This window comes from Hypomesus nipponensis, chromosome 14, assembly GCF_054491055.1.
Source record: "Hypomesus nipponensis isolate SF chromosome 14, ASM5449105v1, whole genome shotgun sequence".
Classification (NCBI taxonomy): Eukaryota; Metazoa; Chordata; class Actinopteri; order Osmeriformes; family Osmeridae; genus Hypomesus; species Hypomesus nipponensis.
In genome coordinates, this window is record NC_140374.1 from 13,274,234 (window position 1) to 13,297,597 (window position 23,364).

At 46.5% G+C, this 23,364-nt stretch overlaps 1 protein-coding gene across 2 annotated transcripts in view; it reads right to left on the bottom strand.

The window, feature by feature from the left end:
* Positions 1-4,974: 4,974 nt before the first annotated feature.
* Positions 4,975-23,364, bottom strand: part of spon1b (spondin 1b) — a 32,214-nt gene continuing 13,824 nt past the window's right edge. The window contains exons 7-17 of one of the 2 annotated variants that reach the window (XM_084672658.1): positions 15,290-15,354; positions 13,766-13,967; positions 12,362-12,502; positions 11,979-12,054; positions 10,970-11,152; positions 8,390-8,560; positions 7,849-8,016; positions 7,291-7,449; positions 6,985-7,149; positions 6,802-6,915; positions 4,975-6,680 (exon numbers count right to left, since the gene is read on the bottom strand). In XM_084672658.1, coding sequence (XP_084528784.1) covers positions 6,517-6,680; positions 6,802-6,915; positions 6,985-7,149; positions 7,291-7,449; positions 7,849-8,016; positions 8,390-8,560; positions 10,970-11,152; positions 11,979-12,054; positions 12,362-12,502; positions 13,766-13,967; positions 15,290-15,354 — 1,608 coding nt within the window. In that variant the 3' untranslated portion in view covers positions 4,975-6,516. Of the gene's footprint in view, positions 6,681-6,801; positions 6,916-6,940; positions 7,150-7,290; positions 7,450-7,848; positions 8,017-8,389; positions 8,561-10,969; positions 11,153-11,978; positions 12,055-12,361; positions 12,503-13,765; positions 13,968-15,289; positions 15,355-23,364 lie in introns of both variants that reach the window. The other variant, XM_084672657.1, reaches the window with a different exon arrangement.

Consider the following 23,364-nt stretch of genomic DNA (forward strand, 5'->3'; position numbering starts at 1 on the left):
TTACTTGTCATGTACGGTGTTGTGCTGAGTGTTCTACCATGTCTCAGCAGGAATGCTGAGAGATGGCTGTTCTGGCAGGCTGCTTTAAGATGTGAGGTGGACTGTGTTCGTTCTTCTACTCTAATGAACTAGCTCAGTAAACAGCTGGGGGATTAGCCATCCTTATTAGCAGAAGACATACAGAAATGATCTATGTGTGTGTGTGTGTGTGTGTGTGTGTGTGTTTGTGTGTGTGTGAAATGTCAGCCCAGTCCTGTCAGCACCTCACCTGGGTGGGGCCAGGGGGATAGATGTACATCACACCGTGATGCATGACACAGTAAACATGGACTCTATTTCTTCATTGGCTGAACTATAGTGTACGCCATTACACTACATTCATTCCCATGGAAACTGTTGTTCCTTAACAACAGGGACTATCTGCAGTGTGCCACAGAGAGAACCATGTCTTCATATACCTCATGTTTTCCATAGAGAACCATGTCTTTATACAACTCAGGTTCTCCATAGAGAACCATGTCTTCATATAACTCAGGTTCTCCAAACAAAACCATGTTCTCTTACACATCAGGTATTTTGGTTGCAGTTCATATTCCTTTGTCTTCCAAAGAAGTCACATTTGGTCTTCTATTACAACTGAGTGAAAGACGACGATGAGCTGATTTGAATAAGTAGTCACATCTTGGATAGATAGATATTACGACCCGTGCACTGGGTGTGTGAACATAAGCTCTCACGCCCTATACAGTCTTACAGTCCTCTTAAAGTCTGACTCACTCCCGTAGATTTTGTACAATCTCAGGTTTTGCAAGGTGCCTGGTGTAATTTGACTGCAACTGTTTTTATAAATGATTTTGTCAAAGGTATGTTTCTGTATTGACCGAGCAGTAAAGCCATTCTCATCTACGTCTGACTTGTGTCACTGTCTGTGCAGAGCTTGAGGATACAAGTAAGAGTATATTCCCATGTCAGAGATAGTCAGACGTCATTAACACGTTCAATTTCATTATGTGAAACTAGTTCTTCAATCGAGAATGAACAAAGCAGACACTGCCTGTTTCTGCAACCTGATTATGTGTGCACTTGGATAACTAACCAAGACAGTGAACTGGCTTTTGGTCTGGAAGGGGGGGGGGGGGGGGTTGTGTGGTTGGATGTGTGTATTTCTGGATGTGTGTGTGTGCGTGTGTGGGTTCTTGGGGTGGGTGTCTGAGTAATTGGATGTGTGTGTGTGTGCATGCATGTGTAAATGTCTGTGTGTGTGCAAGTGTGCGTGTGGATGTGTGTGAACTGACACCCTAGTGTTCATTATCAGGCTGTAGCCTGCTCTGGCTGACTTTACCCATCCTGCCGTAGAGCTACTGTGCTGGCTGGTAGAAGCCCTCAGCTCAGAGGCCTCCAGCTCAAAAGATCCAAGAATCCGAGCAATGAATGCCTGTGTAAGTGTGTGTATTTGAGTGTGCGATGGCTTGAGCGATGGAAACAGAGTTGTAAGTTTGTGTATGTGTCTGTGTGTGCATGTGCAAGGTTGCTATTTATACATTCATGTACTGTACATAATGAAGCCAATTACTGTTAAACAGATTGCATGATTTCTTCCATACCAAGACTACATTCAGTGGGCAGTGTGTTCGCTGTGAATCATCCCGGTAAAGTTTGAATTAGTACAATCTTTACTGATAAAACTATATCATGAAGTCCAGTGTTGCCTTCAGTATAAAGAAATACCCTACTGTACTGTGTGTCCGTAAATGTGTGTCTGTCTCATTTGTGTTGTGTTGTTGTCTTTTCTTCTGTTCTGTCTTCTCTCATCTAAACTCTCAAGTCCAAATCTGGGTGTCCTGCTGGTATTGGCTCAACAGCAACCAGCAATCGGTCACATGCTACTCTGGCGCTCCCATCACAGGCGTGCATAGTGTCCAATCATACTGTAGGCGTGTCCTGACCTAGTCCAATCACAGGCATGTATGGTGTCGAAACTCAACGAAAGACAAATGTGTTTAAACCCTGGAACCTGGACTGAAGACACACAGTTGGTGGAGATGGACCTTTGAAGTCCACAGCTTCACACTTCAGGGTCTTCACATCTGCCTACTCAAGTGCGTAGTGTTGAGCTAAGGATAAAGGTGAGGTAAGGTACAGTCCTCATAAATGATATAACTTACCTCAAATTCAAACAATGAGGAAACCAAATGATACCAAGTACTCCTGTACACAAGGCCAAAGCAAGAGTCGGGTTTCCCTGTGGTGTGTTCTAAGGTGCCTGCATCACGTTTCATGGTAAACAACTCTGACAACAGATAAAACCTCCTAATCCCTGATAAATGATTGGTCCATTATTATCAAGCTGAGTTGCTCTTTGCCCTCCCCACCCTCCTGTTCCCAGCTCCAGTGAGGTCATTGTTCCATCTGTGGAAAACAGACTACATGAAACTATTGTCGAGAGACAGAGAGAAAATGAATGTAGTTTTGTATTGAAAACGTTGTTTCTTTTGAGTCACTATAGGGGCTCCAAACTTTGTTTATTTCAAAATGGCTAGTCAAAAATGTTATCCTTCATTCCCTCAGACCAGTTTCCCTGTGAGAACTGTAGAAGGAGACAACTGTTCAGCTGGCAGGTCGAGCAGGGACTTTGTTTTCTCAAAGTTGGATTGTTGTGGGGGGGATTTGAGCTTATTCCTAAAAACACTCATCGTATGTTACTATTACCTTGTGCAACTCATTTGAACTCAATGGACAAGAGTTTTCTTTATACTGGTAAGTAAGGAATTGTATACACAGACACAGTAAATACAGACTGAACACACATACGCTTGTGATGGGTAAATTGTGTGAGTGAGTGTGAGTCTGTGTGCCCATGCATCAGAATGTATGGCTATTAATAGCCAACAGAGACCATGACTAAAGTAGGACATTTTTTCCTGCTGTGTTCCACCTAAACTCTCTATAAGCCCGAGAATACAAATGGTTTTAGGTGAACAATGCCTCATGTTGCAAAATGACTCCAGCCAAGCAATTCTAACAGTGAAACAGAACATGTGTGTGCTTGTTCCTGTGACTGAGGCAGGACGTGAATGAGTTTGGAGTTGTGTTGGTGTCCCATCTCAGGTCATTCAGAAGAACAGAGTGTTGCCATCAACGTTCAACCAACCAAGTCCTTCGTGTCCCTGGTGTGAGAGACTTCAACACGGCAAGGTCAGAGGGAGAATCTATCTGCATCTCATTGAGGAGGGAGTGAAGTGAAGTGCCACAGGGAGGGTGTTCACACAAGCCTTCCCTGTCAGGAGAGGCATGAGGGGAGTCACTGAGGGGACGAGAGAGAGGGACAAATGTGAAGTAAATTAAAGAGAGATTAGATAAAAAGAGATGGACAAAGAGACTTAGTCCTTTCATAAATTGGAGGGAGAGAGAGAGAGGGAACTAGAGAGCGGAGAGAGAGAGAGAGAGAGGGGGGTGAGAGGACGGTTGAAGGGGCAGAGTCAAGGTTTAGCTAGACGCGGGTGGAGATAAAAGCAGGGGGGAAAGAAAGAGAGGAAGCAAGATTTCTTCTTCAGCTCTGCTGTTTAGGCTGAGGACAAGCATGGAAGGAACACCTTGCAGCCTTTATACCAGTGGACCTTGGAGGCATGTGTGTGATGTCTGCTGAGTGAGTCAGCAAGACTAGAACTCACAAACACAAACAGCCTGTAGGATTACCTCAGGTCAATAGGTGTAAAGTAAAGCTTAAAAAAATATAGTAAAGTATAGCTTAGATACTGTAGGTTAGGACCTGGTTTTAGATTTGATAGCAGGTTTAGACAGGCTGCTAGGAAACTGTCAAGAGGAGTGGGACCAAATAATTCCAATGCACCTGTGCCTGTTAAACATGACAAGTAAACTTGAAACTTGGTTAATTCAACTGTTGACTGATGACAACATCCTTGATTAGAAGATTCTTGCAAAATGTCATACGTATGCTTGATCCTTGGTTCTAGTTGCCAGGCAGAGTTTAAGCTACCGTAAAACATCTCCAATCCCATTCGTTGTGAGACTAATTCATGTTTTACCACTCAATGCTGAGCTAGTACCTTATGAGTGGGAGAACTTGGCAGTCCTGCTCCAGACTGCGTCCAAACAGAGAGATGTGATGTGGAGGTGAAGCTGGGAGGCTGACAGCTACCTGCTGCTTGTCCTGGCATTTAAAACGCTGCTCTGTCACACAGAGAGAGACAGGCAGGAAAGGTCAGCAGACTGAGCTTGTTGTATGGATGTGTGTGTGTGTGTGTGTGTATATATAAGAGAAATGCCACCTGCTTCCATACAAATACACACGCATACACACGCACACGTACATACAGATATGCATGCACACACACACAGACCTACACACACACTGCAGCTTCCACTGTGCTCTGCCATTTAACAGTGTTTCGTCAGGTGCCTTGTTGTGATCTCTGCATGGATATTTCATGGCGATATCAGCAATTGTCTCTCCCTCAATCCATATTAAATGTTTCATGAGTGTGCAATGTAGGCCTGTGTTCGTAACCATGGCTACAAAGCCTAGCTGGGTGATGATGGGATGTTGTTGTTTCTTGAAAGTCATTTTCAATTTCACGTCTGTCACTGCTGAGAATCAGATGCAGATGCAGCTGTGCATTTCTCGTTGATCATTTTTTCCTCTGTTTCTTGGTTAATTTCTCGATTCACACATTTGTCCATTTGTTTTGTAAGCCATCGGTCTGTCTATACATCTATCCATCCATCCATTGATCCATAGCTAATCTTTATTTGTTCTGTGTCCTATTAAGATGTACTTCAGTGGAAGGTTGTTTTTGGAATTGAGAGGCTGTTTTGCTGGTGACCAAACTTGCACTAGTTCCAGTTATCTCCTTCTACCCTGTTCTGCAGCCCCACGACACTCTATTTATATCCTTTTACCTCCACTTAGTGGCCAAAAACTAGAACTGCACAGAACTGCACCATGCTCACCACTTGTAGTTGAAAATTCTCCACTTTATTGTAAAGGTGATTTATTCCAAAATAGCAATATGGTGCAGAGGCGAGAAAAGTCAAAAGAGAAAGAGAAGGAGGGGTGAGAAAATGATCATCGAAACAGGAATTGTAAATAGGACCCCGTTCGTTTGTATCAAAATACACAAAATTAACGGAATATCTTGCACAAAAATCTCTGACATCTACAGCTGGCGTTTTCTGCCTCTACGTAGAACGACGGAATAAAAGAGTAACTGTTCACTCGAGAAAGATAATCTGCCAAAGTAGAGCAACCATGGGATACAGTAACGTTTTCAATGACTTATTGGGTGGACCTTTCCATTCAGTGACACGTCTGTACAATCAACACGTCCTCACGAGATGGTCAACACTTTATACATTAAGGTTACATGAACTACCATGCATCTACACAGCAACATCTACAGTAACAGTTATTGGTAGGTAGAAGTTGGTGTCAAGGGACAAAGGTACTCTGTCAGTTACAAAAGTAAAACAAGTCACAATGGGGGAGGGAGGGGAAGGGTTAGGGTGGAAGGGGTGATGGGATGCTGCAAATGGGCATTTAAAAATCACTTTCAACATCCACTGGAGAGCCCTCCATCTTTTACCTCTTAAACCTGTAGAAGGTTAAATACACAGCAGTTCCTATGTAACTACAATGTTGTTACCATAAGTATTGAGATGTAGCTACATGGTAGTTAATGGAGCCTTAATGTGATGCGTTACCTAGAAGTCTAACTGTTCTATGCTGTACAAAAGGATGTACTTTATGTGACTATGGAATCCGGTGGGCCTTTGCACCGCGGTTCCCTCAGCAGGTGGGTTTGTAGAACACCTCTCCCAGCAGACCATGTGCATGGTAGAGATCCAGGAAAGATGGCAGAAATCCTGACTGCTGATTGTACACAGACTCATCTGTGCTGAAACTCTGACTTTATGATGGTTCATGTCTTGTATGGGATTCTGATTTGACATTTAAATAACAAGTCATACAGCATAATCACTTGATGAACCACTTGTACAGAAAGGGACTAACTAAGAGCACATGTTAACGGTTATAAACAATCAGTAGAGGGAGATGGATGTAGCTCAATGGTTAGAAAGGGCAAGAGGTTGTAGGTTCAAACCCCCTCTGTGCTTAGCGTTGGCTAAAGGTGCTAAATGAAGACTGTGTTTCAGTGCTAGTTATATAGTGCAGAAGACCTATATAAAGACAGCAAAGATATCAAAATCGTGAGGGATGCATGTGTGTGTTGAGAGAGGGATGTTGGTAAATAGAGTGAGTTACATAGTTACACGACACATACTGTGTGCCTGATAAGGGAGGCAGCTAGAAGACTAACTATGGCTGGTCTGGTCCACTGGTCACAGCCCAATCTTCTGCTAAACAGCTACAGAAAACCTCTCCTCTCTTCTCCTCACCCTAGCTTAAAACTAACTGTCTCCACTTCCTCCACGAACACCCGGCACAGAAGGGCATGTTTGTATTCCTCCAGTACTGACTCTTCTCCACGGCGCCCTCTAGCAGGGGTGAACGTTGCAGGCGCGGATCTCCTTTCTGTCCTTGCAGCTGCCGACCTGAGAGCTCTTGGCTCGTTTCTTCGCAGACATGAAGCGCTCCTGGATTCCCCCGCCACAGGGCTTGGTACAGTCCGCCCAGTTGGACCAGGGCCTGGATCTGCAGCCTGGAGGAGGGGGGGAGGGGGGGGGAGCAACATAATCTGACAAGGCAATACTGGCAGTGGCCCCCAAACATGGGCATTACCTAACAACCCTAACTGAATCATCCAATCACAGCAGACTGACCTGGCTGCTCCTCCACAGCGGCATCTCTCCCCTGCTTGCCCGCCCGCCTCCTCTCCGCACCGCCATCCGCCCTCTTCCTCTCAGTTACGCCCTCACCCCTCCTCCTCTCCGCCCCTCCCTCCCCCCTCCTCCTCTCCGCCCCGCCCTCCTCCCTGCGGGTGTTCCTCTTGTCGTCGCCGCGGCTGCACTTCCTCATCTTGCACTTCCTCCTCTGCACGGCCTCGGGGCAGGGCCGGCCCCCGAACTGGGGCTCCAGCTTCACCATGCGAGTCCGCAGGGCGTGGCCACGCCCACACGACTTGTTACACTCAGACCACTCGGACCACTCGGACACCATGCAGTCAGTGGCTGGAAGGATGGACAGGAGAGAGAGGAGGGGAGGGAGGAATGAGAGTCACGTACACGACACACTGTAAATATTGGGTTGGGGATCTTACTGCACTTATTGATATGAGACCGCATGTTTGCGGTTCCCTCTGAGCGCCTTACGACATTCAGGCAGCATGCATCTCTCGCTCTGCTCCAGCTCCTCGCTGCAGCCGCCCTCCTCCGACTTCAGCATGCGCTGCCGAGTCCTCAGGCCCCGCCCACACGTCAAACTGCACGCGCTCCAGTCCGACCACGGAGACAGCATACACGGGATGGAGTCTGCACACACACACGCACACACACACACACACACGAGCATAGATGTGCAGTTACACAAACACATTCTTGCTTTTCGCTGCATGGTAGTTTGAAAACACATGTATTCAACTAGTTCCAATAATCACCACCATCTTTTTTGTCTTAATTCCGAAGCACATCTAGGCTGTCCCTGTTAGCCAGAGTATTGCAAGATCAAGAGTAAAAGTATGTGAGTAAAAGAGACAGTGCTTGAATATTCTAGCAACCAAGCACTTAGGAGTTTAAAGGCTGAAGTGTTTGTTTTGAAGTGTTGAAGAGTTGAAGTGCTTGAGCATTTTCCCGTCGATGTGCGGACGTGTCGGAGTGCTGGAGCGTTTGGTCTCCCAAACGTTTGAGAGTTAAGGCGTGGGGGCGACTCACGGCAGTCTGGCATCATGCACTTCTCCACCTCCTCCACGTCAGCCATGCACACGGAGCCGTCCAGCGGAGGCATCTTCACCATGCGCTCCCGCCTCCTCATGCCCAGCCCACAGGTGGCGCTGCAGGGGTCCCACTCCCCCCACTCTGTCACCACACAGCTGCTGGCCGCTGGGTGAGGGGGAGGTGGGGGGGGGGGGGAGGTGGGTGGGTGGGTGGGGGGGGAAGGGATATAATATTGGGAGGGGCATGGGAAAGGGTTATAATATTGTATTATTTATCATATATCATTTGACATCTCCTCTCACTAATGCAGCATCCTGTCATATCGCGTTATGTCATCACAGATCGCAAATCCACATAAACTAGTTTGTGTGTGGTTGTGTGGTTGTGTGTGTAATGTGCGTAAGTGTACGTGTGTGTGGTGTTACATGTGGAAGTGTGTGCCTGTGTGTGGTGCCGTTTGCTCTGCGCGTGAGTGGATGTTTCGTGTGTGAGCGTGTGTGTGCGTGTGTGTGTGTGTGTGTGGTGCGTGTGGACTCACAGCAGTCTTCGTTGACCACACACTTCTGGCTGTCGTCGGTGGGCAGGGCGCAGAGGGAGCCGTCCTCGGGGAACTGCTTGACGTAGCGCTCCCGTGACCTCATGCCCATGCCGCATGACGCGCTGCACGGAGACCAACTGATCCACTCTGACATCATACAGGTGGAGGATTCTGGGACAGACCGACACAGGTAGACAAGAGTACATTTTCTGTTCAAGTGTACATTTATGACTGTTTTGTTTGTGTACATTTTCCATGACTGTTTTGTTTGTATGTGGCAGATGGCTTTATCCAAAGTGAAGCACAATGATGTGGTACACAGGAGGTACACATGTAGCTCACAAGGTACACATGTAATAAACAAGTACACTTTTTGTACACACGTTTTGTAGTATACGGGAATACACACCCAGGGTACACAGGACTTTATGGTTGTGTGTGTGCATTGTACTAGGTTGACTGACGCTATTAAGTATTCTTTGAGTCATTTATCAGATGGGTTAATCCAAAGCTACATACAAATACACTGCGCATTGAGACATGGACCCATTGAAACGAAGAGATCGAAACTGCAGTGCAGTTTTCCGATGCACACCTCTCCCAGTAGGACGTCTGCTGTCTGTCACATGAACTAGGTGTCAGGCCCACTTGGCCCCCAGCTAGCTTTGTTGTTATTGCAGGATTTTGGGGCTGATTGTTTTGTATTGCTGTTCCGATATTTTGGCACATTTCTTTTTTGCCCCTGTTTTTCTTAGCATCACCGTTAGCATCCTATAGTTTCTGTCAGCCAGGACCCTGGGTGAGTAATTCTGCATCACTCCGTCTTGGTGCGCCTGCTCCAGATATCTGGAAGCTGCACTTGAGGAAATAGCTTCTCAGACAGGGTGGACGAACTCTGCCAAAACCTTTCATGGATTTCACTTTCCTTTGTGGACACACAATCACGTACACACGCACTGTTTCTCAAAATATGTCTTCTTCACACAGTAGACTTTGATGAATAGTTTGATTAGTAATGACCAGTTAATAAATCATTCCTAAGTAAAAAAAAGTTTAAAAACGTCTTTGTGATGAGTCTCAAACCTGTCCCCCAGGCATCCACAGGAATACCAATCAAACCCAGAACACTAACACTGTATAACACGAAAAAGCGGGCCATGGTAGGATGAATAATGAATTAATTGTGGGCAGCTGTGAGTAGTGTTAGCCTTGAATAGTTCAACATCCCTCATTAGACAGATAAAAAAAGAAAGGGAGAGAAAGTAGGAGTGAGAGGCGGTTAGTGTGATGACGATGACAAAGAGAAAGACTGCTTGACTGAACATTTCCCTTTCAGCATAACCTGTCCAATTGACAACTGATGTAAATTGGACAAAGGAGATGTGCCAGAGAGAGAGAGAGAGAGAGAGAGAGAGAGAGAGAGAGAGAGAGAGAGAGAGAGAGAGAGACACAGAGACACAGAGAGAGAGAGAGAGAGAGAGAGAGAGAGAGAGAGAGAGAGAGAGAGAGAGAGAGAGAGAGAGAGAGAGAGAGAGAGAGAGAGAGAGAGAGAGAGACACAGAGACACAGAGAGAGAGAGAGAGAGAGAGAGAGAGAGAGAGAGAGAGAGAGAGAGAGAGAGAGAGAGAGAGAGAGAGAGAGAGAGAGAGAGAGAGAGAGAGAGAGAGAGAGAGAGAGAGAGAGAGAGAGAGAGAGAGAGAGAGAGAGAGAGAGAGAGAGAGAGAGAGGATGGTGAATCCAGCCTATCTGGATGAGCAGAGCAGCCTTCAGATCAGACCTTGTTTATAGCGGAGACGCGGCTGAATAATGATATGTATGTCTTCTGATCTCAACCCTGCTAGTGTTGATTAGCCTGCAAAGACTCCGATTTGCTCTTTTGTCGTCAAACAGCTCTGAACAAACTGTGTGTGTGTGTGTGGGGGGGGGGGGGGGGGGCTGCTGTGCTGAGTAAAGCGGGAAGCAGGGAAAGACTCATGCTGTAGCCTTTTGATGTTGTCTGCAAGTTCCAGCCTGGCTGTTTCTAGACTGCTGCCCTAGATGCCATGGCACACCCTGTCAGGTACTGAGATGGACAGAGGGAGAGAACGTTAGGGGAACAGTCTGGATATCTTTCAAGGACAACTGAAAACACACCTTAGGGTGGCTAGTGTGTGTTAATTTCAAGTTGCACTGTTAATGTTTGTTTTTCATTTATTAGTTTAATATAAATGTTATTGTATATTTAAATATATTATCATTCCTTTCATGATTGAACTTGTTTGAACCTTTTTGTTATTATTCCAAATTGCCTTTGTTTTGTGGTTTTATGTGGTTTTTTATATACGGTTTGATTGACGAACTGAAGTCTCTGGAATGTCCCATGAGTCAGCATCCTTGAACGCTGGAAGAGCATGTCATCTGTGGTCACCAAACCCCATCCTCTGTCATCTCACAGCTACCACCAGCTCCTGTCTCCGACCTGGCTCTCTCTGCCTCAGAAGGTACATAGACCTTCCTGTAGGCTCCACTGCATCCCAACAAACATGTCTGCCAAGCTTCCTCATAGCTGATCCAAGCAGTAAAAACCTTGAGTTTCCTCACCCTCCTGGCTGCATCCTGGCCCCATGCAGGGCTGGAAGTCCTGGGTGTGGGGGCAGGAAACACTGAGGTCCAACTGGGCCTTCAGCATGCGCTGCCTCATCCGACGGCCCTTGTCACAGGTGGCAGAGCTGCAGGCCGACCAGGGAGACCAGCTGGAGTAGATACACGTCTCTGGTGTGTCGTCTGGAGGATGAGGGAGGATGAGGGAGGTGGGTTGAGGTGAGGTGGAAGCAGGGAGGAGGTGGGATGAGGGGGAAGGAGGGAGGAAGAAGACGGAGGGAGGAGGGGGAGAGGTGACGGAGGGGGGAGAAGGAGGAGAGGGGAGGAGGAGGCTGGTTACAATATAGTCTATCACTCAAATTATTCCTCAAAGACAATGCCATTTATTGTACTCAAATCACTGATAGGGATGCAGGTGTATCGTTGATGCCCTGTGTTCTGTCGGAATGAAAAGGTCAGAAGTAATTAAGTGTAATGTAGTGTACGCTCATCGTGACCTAAGCTAACAATACTTAAATATACAGTACATTGTCATTCTATACCCCCAAGTTCTGTAACGGCCAACAGTACATTGTTCAATGCCACTCTTGTTGTCCTGTTTTAGTAGGGAGGAAAAGAAAGCCACACAGCAAAGGGAATTTCAAAGTGTTAAATTGAACACTATCTCACGAGAGGGGACTTCTTTAAACACTCATTGGGTAACAGTGAACACTCTGTAACACGTTGACGCTGTGCCGGTGTTATTTCAGCTCCTCCTAAGGCCCAGCTCAGCCAGACCTCAGTCCCCATCAGCTCGTCTGTTTTCCAACTCTCCTGTTTACAGTCAAAACCCAGGAGGGTGGGCCTCCATCGAACCCATTTCCTGTGTCTTTTTTTATTAGCGTCCCCAGTCACAATGTAGTGTGTAATTAAACTGTCAGCCAGCAGGAGAACCAACGAAATAAACCTCCCAAACAGGCGCTAGATGTGGAGACTCGAGATGTGAGATAAGAGAAACACAAACACAGACCTTCCCCCTTCTCCTCCTGACCAATGTCTGCCACGATATCGTCCACTGTATCTGGGACTGTGTTGCACTGTTCTCCCTGTGGACAGGACATGGGAGAAAACAATCTATTTCAGCCACATAAACACAGACAACACCCCCTTTGGTCAACAATTGAACCTAGTCTGGACTGCTGACAACAGAGGACAGGGGAACATAACTCTGCTTAGGGAAATGCTTTTCTCCTGGGCGAAGCCCCGGTTTCGGTTTGTGTAAATGAGATTGATTTCTGTTGCTGAGGTGAATACGTTTATTTTATGAACAATTCCCAGAAGGCTAGGACAGAAAAACTGATGGACAGACAAACAGGCAAGAACACACACACATACACACACGCACACACACACCTTCCTGGCAATCCTCTCCACCACCACCCTGGCCAAGGCAGTGATTGGCCCACCCTCAGGGTCGTAGAAGGGGCTCTGTGGTTGGTCGAGGCTTGTGAGGGGGCGGATCTTCTCTGGGGGAATGCTGGGCTTGTTAGGAGACTGGAACAGTAGAGCACATGGGGGTGAGACAAAGTGCTGAGCACATCTTCTGATGTATTTTTCTGTTATTCTGTATTGTTCTGCCAAGGTATTCGTCATAAGAAACCAACCTACTACATCTGCACGAACACAGTTATGAATGAATATATTATAATTATCATCATTATTAAAAGCAGTAATCATGATAAAAATGTACGGTAAGTTTAGTATAGGTGAGTACACTCTCCCTTTAGTAAGTAGCTACATATTTGCTCTGGAGGGCACAGAACAGGTGAGTTGAAGTAGGCACTGACTATTTGGAACTATGACAGACAAGATAGAGAAGTCAGGAGGGAAGACAGACAGGAGATGGGAATGAACACCTCATCCTTCACTGAAGCCATCTGTTGTTGAGAGAGAGAGAGAGAGAGAGAGAGAGAGGGAGTGATTGTGTGCGTGTGAGAGAGAGAGAGAGAGAGAGAGAGAGAGAGGGAGTGATTGTGTGTGTGAAGGGGGGGTGGTTGGCTGTTTGATCTTTCAGTGCATCATTTATACCATGTGTAATACAACTTTAATGAGTGATTTATGACAGCACTGCGAGCAGCCTGCTGTCTGAGGGCACTGTCTGGAACAGAGCCGCTCCACAACACACACACACACACACACAAACAATTCAAGGACTGACTACAAGACCATCCCAGCTATGGCCTGCTCTACCTGTAGTGTGCCCTCTGCCCTGTAGATGGCAGTGCGTTCGTAGTGAATCTCCATACTCACTACCTGTCTGATGGCTAATATACCACCCGGTCCCAGAAGCCACTGTCTGGTGTCTCCAGCTCTGACTGGGAAAGAGAGGACTGTTCTTGGAGTATGTATGTCAACCGATCGTTAGCATCCCTCAGACTAGCTAGTGTATAGAAGACCAAACATGCTTGGGTCCATTCCAGAGACACTAGGACAGTAGGAGAGAGGAAGCCATCTGGATGAATACAGATGGCACAATAAACATGATTGTGCAACGGGCAGGTTTGCAGTGTTTGTAAGGTTGAAATGTATTCATCTATAACGTTTCGGAACGCCACATTCATGAGACAAAACTATGGATGTAAGCAGAGCCACATAATGCACACGCACAGCGTTGTTATGTGTTATGTAAACGTGTCAATATAGATATCTAACGTTTGACTTGGAAATGCATCGCGCAAAGCTGAGCTTGGCGAGATGTGCATGGCGGGAGCTGGGGAGGAGCGTGAGATCCAGGCGTCTCTCTCAGGGGCCACCTACCTCATAGGTGACCCCGCTGTCGGTGCCTGCGTCCCAGGGGATGAGGTCCTGGACCAGCCTCTGGACCCAGCCACAATCCCTGGTGCACAGGTCCTCCCTTGACAGACCCACGTTCCAGTCCGGACTGGGACCCAGCATGGTCAGGAAGGACATGAGGTGACGCACTCGATCCACGGAGAACTCTGCGGACGGGGCGGCGCGTCTGGAGGGGGGAGAGGGGGGAGAGGGAGGGAGGGAGGGAGGGAAGAAGGGAGGGAGGGAAGAAGGGAGGAAAGAAGGGAGGAAAGAAGGGAGGAAAAGAGAAAGGATGTTGGAGCGGTGAAGGTAGATGGAGGGAGGAATGGAAAGAGAGAGGAGGGAGGGAGAGAGGGAGGAAGAGAACGAGAGGGAGCAAGAGAGAGATGAATAGATGGATGGATGGAAGAAAGAGGGATTGTTACAGACAGGTAGGCATTGATACAGACACAATGAAAGAGACAAACAGACAGACAGAAATACTGGTCAATTAAGTCGTTAAACTATGTGACATAGAGGAATTTAATTGAAAGAGTTCTAAACTAATAATGATATCACTTTTAAAATGAACTTGATTTATTCTAAAGCATGCTTCTGACAGTATGTGTTTTCCGGGTCTAGAGAGGTCAAGCTGAGGTGATATCTGTTACTTTTTAATACGTTGCTTCTCTGCGAACTAGTTAAACTACATAATTGTGAAAGCATCTCGTTAGCCAGGCTTCTGTATTACTGTGTGAACCAGAGAATGATTGGTTTCTCATTATACCTAATTAGTGAAAATAAGAGAGTTTTATAAACAGCTCCAGGCGTTTGGGTCACTACACAGATGTTTTATTGAAGATTCCCGGGGCTAGAAAGAAGGCTGGGTGTTGTGGTGTGTCTCATGAGATTAGGGACATATTTATTCTCAATTAACACCAAAGGACACAAATACTTAGTTCTGTATAGATGAATTTGAAGAACATTCTGGATATTATAAATATTGTGTGAGAGCCGTTGTCAACTGAAACTAACTGTAATGTGGGTGACACGTTTCCCTTCAACAGTATTACAAGACAATGTAGCTGTACTATCGGATTGAGAATAATTCCATCCCTCTGTCATTCCTTTCCTGCCTGAAACATCCCAGAACCTTCCTTCCTCTCTCCGTCCTCTTCACTCTCTTCATCTATCAATCTCTTTTTACCCCCCAGCCCCCCCCCCACACACAAACACACACACAACCACACACAAACCGCCTCAGTGGCAAACCAAACATCTCAAGAAATACTGACACAGTTCAAAACTAAAGTGATGAGAGAGTTAAGTCCAGGCTGGAAGCCCCCACATACTGCAGACATTCTTCACAGTAAAAACACATAAAGACCGAGTCCTTGAGTGGTTATTATGTGTTGTACTCTATGTAAGTCCATATCTTGGTTTTTCACTGTGGTGGCATAAACCATTGCTTCCTGTGGAAATAAATCAAGTTGAAGGAAGTTCAAAGTTGAACTGTCTCAGTTTACTCACATGTTGAGGGGCTGCCAGGCCGGCCACTGGGGTTTGGTCTTTATAACGGTCAGGACTTCATCACCCTGTGAGGGTGAAATAAAAAGACAGACAGATGGAGAGAGTGTGTGTTGGAGATCAACAGACAGAAAGAGCGAGCGTGTGTGTGATAGAGAAACCGAGAGAGAGAGTGAGAGAGAGAGTGAGAGAGAGAGAAAGAGTGAGAGGAAAGAAAATGTCAGTAAAAATCAATTGCCATCAGACAACATTGAGTAAGCCCTGAAGGGCACACCTCTCTGTAAAGGTTAAGAGCTGAATGCTGCCGAAGTATGGGGGATAAAAGTGTGTCTGAATTGTTTTATAATGGCTGTCGGCCCACAAGGGGACTGGCCTCAATCTAGAATCACACACAGGGCACTTCACCTGGACTGGCCCTTGCATCTCTCTGTTGTCCCCTCTCTCCTCCCCTTCTCTGTCTCACCACTTAGTCTGGATTCACCATTCTCTCTCTCTCTCTCTCTCTCTCTCTCTCTCTCTCTCTCTCTCTCTCTCTCTCTCTCTCTCTCTCTCTCTCTCTCTCTCTCTCTCTCTCTCTCTCTCTCTCTCTCTCTCTCTCTCTCTCTCTCTCTCTCTCTCTCTCTCTCTCTCTCTCTCTCTCTCTCTCTCTCTCTCTCTCTCTCTCTCTCTCTCTCTCTCTCTCTCTCTCTCTCTCTCTCTCTCTCTCTCTCTCTCTCTCTCTCTCTCTCTCTCTCTCTCTCTCTCTCACGCGCGGTCCCCTAGTGGGAAGGAAGCAGAGCCAATCAGCCGTCAGGATCCTGGCCCTCTGGCCAACCTCAGATCCCAGTGTTCACGGCTGACTGATGGTGCTACCTGGGCCCTGCAGCGGCCACCTGAGTGTCTCCAAGTATGGCTTTTACAGTTGAATTATTGTGCTTCAGCCCACAGCTACAAGTTGGCCCTTCCTGAACTGATATCATGTACATTAAGTGACTTGCTTGAGAGCCAGAGAGATACATCAGGGTCGGACTGGCCGTCGGGATAGTCGGGAGATTTCCCGAATGGCCGGTCAAATGGCCACGGCATAATGCAAAAAAAATAATATATATATATATATATATATATATATATATATATATATATATATATATATATAATAATACACGGCTGTGGGCCGGTCTGCGTTTCAAGTCCCGGGCCGTTTTTCTGTCCCAGTCCACACCTGGAAAGCATGTATGCGTGTGCGACAGAGAAAGTGGGAAGGGGAGATGAAACGACTGTCAGAGGCAGAGCCTGCTGCACAAAGCGCTATGTTTTACAGATCACACGGCTGCCCTCCACCACAACCCCTTCCACGCTCAGACAGAGAGAGGGATGAGGGGAGGGATGAGGGGAGAGAGGGAGGGAGGAGGGGACAGGATGAAAAGCAGGGCAGAGGGTGTCAGGGACATGGCCTGAGGCTCAGAGAGACATGGTCAGTCTCAGAACAGGAAAACCAGCCTGCTGAAAAGGTTGCAACATTTAATATTCCAATATCCCAGAGCTTCAAAGTGCCAGGGACACACACACACACTCTTCCATCCGTGTGTGGCTTTGTGAGAACCTGACTAAGGTCGATAAGTGTATCAGAGATATTATTTATTACTTTAACTAGCCATGCTAACTATCTTTAAGGTCTTTATGCAACAAGGGAAACCTCTAGATGAACTGATGGTTAATTCTGGACTGCTGGACAGCAGTGTCATATTCAAAGTCTTCATTTAGATTCCTGCATCTTACAATAAGGTTGTGTACATAAATGTTGCAAAAGCGATAATAAATGAATGTAACTTACTGCAAATATATACAGCAATACAATACATGATTTCTGCATATATCAGAGTACCTGTGTATGTACTGTGTGGTATAGAGTGAATAACTGTCATTTCTGCAGGACAAACAATTGCTCGATAATATATGTGTGTGCTTGCCTGCATTTTCTTTTCATGAATGTTGTATTTTGCTATTTCCAGAAGAGGAAAGTGGGGGTGTTACATAAGATTTGATTTCTTTTGTTGCTGTTTTTCACGAGGCAGACCGAGCGAATCTGAGAAACACAATGCTGACTGCTCTTCAGTATGCTGCATCTGACACGCGCGCGCGCACGCGCACACACACGCACACACACACACACACACACACACACACACACAGCTTGATGCCTTGTATCTGTCACACACACACACAGTATGCCTTTCGCCTTGCATCTGACACACACACACCCTGCTGCCTTGCATCTGACTCACACATACATACACACACACACAAACACACAAACAGCATGCTGCCTTGCATCTAAGACACACATACACACACCGCTGTTTTAGTTACTTTACTTAGTTTTGTCTTAGTCTAGTTACAATCATTTTAAGTTGGTATACACACACACAATGCAGATACTGTTTATTTACAGTAAACAACTTACACACAGACCTCACCAGCTTTGAATAATTAATCAACCCTCAGTGACATGAAACAGGAAACAGGAAACAACCTGACCAATCACACAGCTGTGTCTCTCTCTCTCCCCCGGGGGGGAATGCAACCCTCCCTGGTGATTAGATGTTATGTTCAGCCAACACAGATCAAACTCTCGCCTCATCAAATTACAACTGTTCACCATGCCCGGTAGCAGAGATTTTGTTACTTTGCAATGTGGCCAGTAAAAATAAGCAGTTCCTGCTGGCTCTGAACTGAAAACAGAGAACGGAAAACTGTTGGCTCTGAACTGTGCTATTTTGAAGTGCAAAATATCTCGGAATTGTGTTGGAGTAAAACTTAAACAAACAAAAACAATAATTGTCATTTTAAAAGAGCTGAACATGTGAGAACTTTGAAATCCAGCCAACAACTCCAACACAGATCTTCAAGAGATGAGTGGGAGGAAAAGAGAGTATGGAGGGGAGGAGTGACAGATGAGGGGAGGAGGAATATGGAAGGCTGAGACAAGGATGAGGAGAGATAGAGAGGGAGGAAGATTGCTTGTGAGGAGAAGGGAGAGCCGGAGGGGCACGAGGGGAGGAAAGGAGGGAGGGGAAAGAGATTTTTAAAAAGGGGAGGGATGAGACACTGCAGAAGGAGAAGTAGTGGAGGGAGGGGAGGGGGGGGCTTATGGGGGGGGGGGGGGCTCATAGGGTGGAGCAAGAGATTTGGGAAGGGATGGAGAGGTTGGTAATTGCTTTGACCTTCAGTAAAGTTGTACTTGACTCAGCCTGGGGTGCAGTAATGAGTTTCTGGCCCCTTGGTCTGTCCAGGGAGCACATAGGAAGTGTGTTGTTGACTCCGCAGACTGGGTTTGACTTTTTGAATGAGAACCACTGTGTCAAGGAGATCACCCTGAACGAGAACAAGCTCAGACTACAGCACCACTGTTTGTGTTTAGGCCATCAGTTCATCGGTCAATCATATCAATCTTTCATAAACATTTTTGATTTAGTGTCTTTGGCTCATGCTTTTTCTATTGGAAAATGTATTCTATTTTCATTGCAGCGTGTAGTGCGTTCTTCGACAGCCTAGCTCTCTACAGGGATGTGACATCACCCTGTCAGGATCAGAACAGGCCCAACCCCACTCCATAACTGTAATTATCTTGTCATCTCCTGATTGCTACCTTGAACTCCGTTAATGCTGAGCGACAGCGACGATAAGAGACTCAAGCAGATACAATGAAGAGAGATGAGAGCTCATGTCACGCTCTCCTCCCACTGAATTTTCTTTTCGCGGAGGCCAAGACCCCTGACCTTTTGAGAGATCTCCTCATCAGCATCAGCCTGGTGATTAGCAATCACATGGAACACAAAACGGAAGACTACTGTCGATCTCCAGCCTGCTTGCAGTGCATAACGGCTGTCGTTGGACCAAAATGACGCGCGACAGAGCATGGAGCATGAATAAGGGACTTTTCACGGCATACGCTTCACGTCCCTAGCTGGGAGTAAGCACCTTCCAGCTGTGGGTTTGCTGACCATTCACCTAACTCAGGAAGGTGAGCTAATAAACTAGCAACAACACTTACTAGCCAAACTAGTTACTCTATCACCTGAAATCTGGTTTACTTTAAGAGAGTAGCAGATACATTGATTTCAGATGCACCATCCAGCATAACTAATGTTGGCTAAAATGAAATATAATTTCCCTGCCACCTAATATTCTTTGCTGACTTGTAGGAAGAGGGTTACTTTGATCAGAGAACCCTAGATGAAAGGGTTGTAAGAATCACCACCGGTGCTTTCACTTTCTCCAGAATCAACTCGCTAAATACAAAATGCAGGCCTGCTAGTGATTATAGATGAGGTTCACAGCCCTGCTGGTGATTATGGATGAGGCTCATAGCCCTGCTGGTGATTATGGATGAGGCTCATAGCCCTGCTGGTGATTATGGATGAGGCTCATAGCCCTGCTGGTGATTATGGATGAGGCTCATAGCCCTGCTGGTGAGATCACTCTGGTCTGCTGTGTGGTCACACGCAAACGCACACACACACACACACACACAACACAAAGCACAGCAGGTCTTATCATTTGGGAAAAGGTTATCATTATAAATGCTTTAACTAGAACATTTATGCTAATAGCCCAAGGTTTTTGTGCAATACACATTCCAAAGATGAATACCGTATGAGACATTATCCCTGCTTTTAAAGTGACTTAAAGCTGATCTCTCATCTACACTACCCTCCACCCATCACACCACTGCACACACAAACACCCTGCACACACGCACACATTCTTTAAATGCAAACTCATACATCCACAAGATCACGTCCTGACATTCCTCATAGGGTTGGCTGTCCTTCCATCAGGGGTTGAGAACAGTACCAAGCAACCAGCAGAAATAACAGGGAGCCGCTGTGATGGAACCTTCTCCAGGAGAACAGCGCGCCTCCATGCTCTGCCTGAGGAGGGAGGAGTACAGAAGGCTGGGCCAGGAGGGATGAACACATCCTGGGGTCTGGTGTTGCCATGACAAAGAAGCCAGCCGCTGAGGACTACAGCCATGGAGACACTCTAAAAAGTAGCTTTGCTTTGATCTCAAATTGAATCCCACTACAATGTGTTCCATCAAAGGCTGGGCACATCAGTCGAAAGAGATAGAGGGAGGGAGGGGGGGGAGAGAGAGAGAGAGAGAGAGAGAGAGAGAGAGAGAGAGAGAGAGAGAGAGAGAGAGAGAGGAATAAAATGTTTGTCATGAACACACATAGACACACACAAACACACACTCACAAGCCCATAATCACACACACACACACAAACACAGACTCACACACAGATAAACACAGACTCACACACACTCACATGGACACAAACAGATTCACACAAAAACACAGACACACACAAGCACACGCTCCAAATGTGTCCACCTACCATGGCAGTATCACATCCTTCATCTTACTGCATTGCTTCCGATCTGCCCTGAACCAATTAGGATCAGCCCTGAGAATTAGAAGCCAGAAGCCCCCCCCCCCCCCCCCCAACCACACACAGGCAGGTGTGAATGTGAGCATTGTCCTCCCACACATTTTAAATCCTTACGGCCAACAGCATACAACTGGTCTTTTGTCCATCACCCGCGGTAGAAAAATTGTAAAATGAAAAGTGTGAGTTTGTAAATAATTCAATTGGATGAACAGAAGTGGTGGACTGAGCAGTAGAGAAGAGGAGCCCCTAAAGGTCCCAAGAGATGGTCCTTCACAGCCAGGGAGAGAGAGATGGGGATGGAAAGACAGAGGGGGAGACTTTATATATATATATATATATATATATATATAAAGTGAGAGAGAGAGAGAGAGAGAGAGAGAGAGAGAGAGAGAAAGAGCGAGAGAGAGAAAGGGAAAGAGAAAGGGAGAGAGAGAGAGAGAGAGAGAGAGAGAGAGAGAGAAAGAGAGAGAGAGAGAGAGAGAGAGAGAGAAAGGGAGAGAAAGGGAGAGAAAGGGAGAGAGAGAGAGGTCCTTCCAGATCTCTTCCAACCAGGAAACAATAACAACCTTGGAGCAGCAGTGTTTATAGTATAGAGACGGCGCTCTCAGTCAAACTGCTGTCTGTGTGTGTGTGTGTGTGTGTGTGTGCATGCACATGTGTGTGTGTGTGTGTGTGTGGCACGGCCCCCTCCAGCCCCGTGTGTGTGTATGGACCCACAGGGTAAATCATGGACAGATTACAGTCAGGCTGTCCTGTGGAGCTCATTTACATAGAGCCTATCACAGACCACAGGTCTGAAAACAGACTAAATGCTGTTATGATGTATGAGGGGACCTTCATGAATTACATTAGCACTCTATGTGTGTGTGTGTTTATGCTTATGGGTCACTATGGGAGCACAATGTGATATTATTGTATGAACTGTGTGCTTGAGGTTTATGAAAATCTGCTGGGTTTGGTCATATTGCACACATGAAACCACACACACACACCCAAGAGAACAAGCCATGGACAATGTTGTACAGAATGTTTCCAGAAAATAGGGGAAATCTACCAAGTAGGCCTTTTTCATATCTCACTCGACACCCGAACATCGATTGCATTCAGTTAGTATAGCTGTGCTCTATTTTCCACACTCCAACACACACATGCATGCACACACACACAATTTACGTAAAAGCATCTGCCTGCTTATTGCAAACAACGTTTCATATTTTCATTACAAGAACAGAAACAATGTCAGCAGGTGACAGCACTTCTGGAGTCTGTGGTTTACTGTGAGGGGCCTAACTTTAGCAGCCTGGAGGCTGCAGGGTGTGTGTGTGTGTGTGTGGGGGCGGGGTTATTAGGATGTGTGTGAGGTGTGTGTGTGTATGTGTGTGTGAGTGAAGAGGGCTGTCAGATGCAGGCTGAAAAAACTCCCTTCCTCCTTCCACTAACAGAGAGCTACGTGGGAGGCAATAAAGAGTCTGTGTCTTTGCCTCTCTCTCTCTCTCTCTCTCTCTCTCTCTCTCTCTCTCTCTCTCTCTCTCTCTCTCTCTCTCTCTCTCTCTCTCTCTCTCTCTCTCTCTCTCTCTCTCTCTCTCTCTCTCTCTCTCTCTCTCTCTCTCTCTCTCTCTCTCTCTCTCTCTCTCTCTCTCTCTCTCTCTCTCTCTGTCTCTCTCTGTCTCTGTCTCTGTCTGTCTGTCTGTCTGTCTGTCTGTCTGTTAGCCTGCCTGTCTGCTTCTCATTCTGTGGATCTGTGAAGACATCTAAGGGGCCTGCTGCAAATTCGTCTGAGTTTTCAGATGAAAGTGAAGGACAGTTCTTCCACCCCCTTCATCCCTCCATCTCTCCTGTCTCCCTCTCCTCCGTGCCTCCCGTGAAAATGAAAAAGGAAACAGAAAGACGGGCACCTGCGATTTGTCAGATGGGGAGGAGAGAACTGACAACAGGAAGTCAGTCTTCCGAGAGGAAGGGGGAGAGGAAAGGCAAGGTTCAGAATAGCTCTGGCAACAGACAATCAAAATGGAGGCAATAACCTCCTCTTTAACAGCAAGTGATTTCTATCTCCTCGGGGAGAATGTCCCTGTACTTTCTAAGCAAGTCTCTCTGGATAAGAGCGTCTGCTAAATGACTACATGTAAATGTAAATCTATGGAGAGAGTGTGTTTATCGAATGGACACTTGCGTACGCAGACAAATGTAGACTCCCCCCCGCCCCCCCCATCCCTGTCTCCCGGTTCCTGGATTAACATGGAGGTGTATGGGATTAAGGGAGCTGGTTTGTGAGATTAGAGAGACATAAAAAATTGCGGCCTTTGTCTTCCTATCATCACAGTGGAGTCCTCGGAGAATAGTTTAGATTCCTATGTACACACACACACACACACAGATGCACACCTTAACAAATTCAGAGCCAAACCCAAACGTCGCCCTCAAACATCCTCACATAAACCCACGGCACACACTACGAAGACACGACTGTTCTTCGAGTCTCGTCCCTGGAGACTGAGGATTTGGAATGAAAAAATACATTTCAATTTCCCTACTTTGGAGACATTTCAGGAGAGAAGAATGGACGTGGTTTTCACTGCGGAGAGCCAGGAGCGTATTGTAACATCCTGTTTTGGCAGGCAGCAGAGGGGAACAGGGCTGTCAGG